Source organism: Octopus bimaculoides, chromosome 1, assembly GCF_001194135.2.
Source record: "Octopus bimaculoides isolate UCB-OBI-ISO-001 chromosome 1, ASM119413v2, whole genome shotgun sequence".
NCBI lineage: Eukaryota > Metazoa > Mollusca > Cephalopoda > Octopoda > Octopodidae > Octopus > Octopus bimaculoides.
The window spans coordinates 160,095,974-160,099,784 of NC_068981.1; the positions used below are offsets into that span (position 1 = coordinate 160,095,974).

Consider the following 3,811-nt stretch of genomic DNA (forward strand, 5'->3'; position numbering starts at 1 on the left):
TTTTTTGTAAAACACTAATATAATGATTTATAATGTATGATATCAGAGATATAATATTTATCATCATAATATTACACAAACAAACACACACACACACACACACATCTGTCACCAACCCTCACCTGTTTCCAGGTTATGTTGAATTAAGATGCTTAAATTAATCATTGGGATATGGTAGTGCCAATAGCCTTTGTCAGCACTCCTTTACAAGTGAGACTGATGTGATCAGTGCCAAGCTGAACATCTGTAGTTTAAAGCCTGGAAGGAGAAAAAAAACAACCGTCAATCTTGTCTGAATGTTTAATACTGTGAACTCTATTAAAGGCATCCAAGGACTGCATGGTTGTGTTAATTTGGATGGTATGTTATACTGGCATTCCATTAGTTATGATGATGAGGGTTCCAGTTGATCCGATCAGTGGAACAACCTGCTCATGAAATTAATGTGCAAGTGGCTGAGCACTCCACAGACGCATATACCCTTAACGTAGTTCTCAGGGAGATTTACGTTGTGACACAGAATGTGACAAGGTTGAACCTTTGAAATACAAGTACTACCCGTGTTTACCAGCTGAGTAGAGTAACATGAAATAAAATATTTTGCTCAAGGATAGAATGCACTGTCAGGAATCAAACTCGCAACCTTATAATCATGAGCCTACCCTAAGCACTAAACCATGCACGTGTTAGAAATATCAAAATATTATATGTGCAAAATATTACAAATTGATTTGGAGTTTTCCTCCTCTTTTATATTTGTATATTTTTAGTCTTTTTTTTATTCACTCCTTTCCCCTCTACTACAATATTTTAATATTTTTTTCATTTATTGTTATTGCTTGCTTGTCTTCTATTATAGGCTTGTTGCTTCCAGATTAGATGGTAGTATGGATTTTTTGGAACTAGAAACTTTTCAGAATCTTGGAAACATATCTTCTAACTCAACACCTGGACTTCATACACGCGGTAATTAAAATACCTGAACATTTTGTTACATTTTGTTATCAAATTTTATTCTTACCTAACATTATTTGCTGAATATCTTAAGTGGTTAATTTTCTGTCTTAAATGTTTATGAATAATTTTTCTTTGAATTGTATTCTATTTGAAGTTTTGATAAATGAAGAAAAATAAATACTACAGATTTGACAATGAGTTATAAAGTCTTGCAGTTAGACAGAGGTTTTTAACATTATATACATGCTGATACTGTACTAGTTGCTGTATTTGTTCTGCAAAGAAGTGTCATCTTCACTAAAGGAAATAGAAGTAATTACTTTGTCCTCAAACTGATTGGACTATGTGGGAGAATGAATCAAAATAAAGCTAGTACAAGATAATTAAGCTGTATAGAATGCAGTTTGGGTTTATGCCAGGAAATAGAATCACAACTGACAACTATAAATGAAGTGTTTAGTTAAGAAAAGACAAATCAATGATAATACTTTTAAAAAGGTCCAATTCTCTGTAGCTTGGAGATTGATGAGGCAGTTGAATGTAGATGAACACTTCAAGAGAACAAATTTAGTGTCTATCAAGACTTCATCCTTTGCATGTATATTCTATATAAGGAATGAGTACACAAGAGGTTTAAAGACATTACCATTTTAATATTTTTTTCAATATTTAGTTGGAAGTTGAAGGGCAGTGTCCATAACTTTTGAAAGCTGTCTTTGACTTGTGAGGTGAATGCAGTTAATGTTCACTTTAGAAAAATGGGAACAGGGAGACACAGAGTGCTGACTCCTAGTGATAAAGGATTGTGCTGGGTGGAGTCGAGTGGCACAGTAGAGATGCTCAAAGAAGTGATAAGGATACATCTGGTGAGCTTATGTGGATAACTTGCTAGTCCAGAAAGAACAGAAGCTGTTAGAACTGGGGTGGAAGAGACAAAAAAAAAAAAAACTACAACACACCTATTGGTAAGTGATTGTAGTGTTAGTATGTTTTCACAAGTTTAGTTTTTAGACACAAAGTTCTAGATGATATTTATAGAACCATGACTTTAGATGTGCCTGATGAACCATAGTGGTTGTGAAATATTAGTGATAAATGAAAACCTGCATAGACTGGAGGTAAAATTGAGTGTGGATAGACAGTTTTAGCTGGCATGGAAAACAGCATGAGAAAGATGAGAATATGGTTAAGCATTAATGGTATTAACTGATATGTGTAGGTGGGATGGCTGCCCTAGGTTGAAGATAATAGAACTAATAGCACACGTAGAGTGAAAACATCTTGTGAACTAACAAGGGATCTTAAATATGGCTTTGGAAGACTAAAGTAGGTATAAAAATTGGTGTGGTAGAATCTGAGGATGTTAAGTGTACCAAATAAGATGACATAGGACTAAGGAAAATAGGAACATACCATACTGCAGACACATCCTGCTGATAACTGAATGAAAGGAAAAAGGGGGATATATTCAGACATATACCATATCAGAAATACAAGAATATCTTTATTAGAAATATAATAAACAGTAGTTATATTATCCTTATTTTTAGGTCCCGTACGCCATCCGTCCAGTTCAGCTTCAAATAAAAACAGTACAGGCACAGTTGGATGTTGGGAAGAATCAGTCTCCTGTGCTTTATTGCAGCGTATTCAAGCCCACCAAAAGCCAATTACAGCCTTACAATCAGAAGCTGGACGTGTAGTGTCTGCCAGTGATGATCGCACACTCAAGGTCAATTCTTTGTAATGTTAACATGTGTTTTATATTGTCCGTATCAGATTTCAGAATTATATCTTCTGGCATAAAAAAAATAAAAGCAGATCATTTTATTGTAATATTTTTATTGCAAACCTACATAATATATCGACATAGCTATTTGTAATGTAGTTGTATATCATATTGTTTATGTCATATGTAAACAAACATACGTTTGTTTTTTGAAGCATTGAAATGTAATGTAGAACAAGTAGAAAAATATTTTTTCAACATGAACAGTATATATAAAGGATAAAATCCTTTTAAGAGCAGAAAAATTTACTGACAACCAGCCATGTTGAAAAAACATATCTTTCTACTTGTTCTACAATACATTTCAATGCTTCAAAAAACAAACTTATGTTTGTTTACATATGATGTAATCTATATGACAGAAATGTTACGTTTCTGGATGATTTTATAGCTTCTAAAATTGCAGAATTCACCGGTCGGCAGTTTAGTTTAAAAGGTAGAGCACACCGACCGGATATTGGAGGGGTGTGAGTTTGATCTTCATGGCTAGTTGCCAGCAAATTTTTCTGTTCTTAAAAGGATTTTATCCTTTATATATACTGTTCAGTATTTACATATTGTTTATATTTCAGTTAATAATCAAAATGATAATTCATCTCAAAAGTGTTGATTTATTAAAATATTTTTTAATTACAATAACTACTTTTTCCTATTAAAAACTACACACAGTGAAATATCAGACATATATTGGTTATTTCTTAAATTCTAAGCCATTAAATATTTATATCTAGGGAAAAAACAATTTAAGAAATGAGTTTATCATATTTATTTATTGTTATATTATCTTCAGAGAATAACTTTTATTGTCGATTTACGAAAAGATACAGTGTGTGTATATATATATATATAAGCAATGTTAATTCTCTAAATGAAGTATTAACAGTAACTGCACGATAAAGTGTAGTATATTGCCACTTAAGTGTGGCTGACCCCTAGGGGTGGATGTTACTGTTGCTTTTAGCCCCAGGAGGACATCTCCTCCAGCTGGCTTATCGACACACGACTGTGTCCTGTTTGCCAAGGGAAGTTATCCCTCTCACCACGATCTGCAGCACGAACGGATCC

The 3,811-nt window shown here is 33.3% G+C and overlaps 1 protein-coding gene across 1 annotated transcript in view; it reads left to right on the top strand.

Moving 5' to 3' along the window:
• The window catches only part of LOC106884402 (sterol regulatory element-binding protein cleavage-activating protein), a 47,434-nt gene that overhangs the window by 38,664 nt on the left and 4,959 nt on the right, over positions 1 to 3,811 (top strand). Inside the window, exons 19-20 of the mRNA XM_052970949.1 lie at positions 771 to 966; positions 2,508 to 2,689. Coding sequence (XP_052826909.1) covers positions 771 to 966; positions 2,508 to 2,689 — 378 coding nt within the window. The remainder of the gene's footprint in view (positions 1 to 770; positions 967 to 2,507; positions 2,690 to 3,811) is intronic.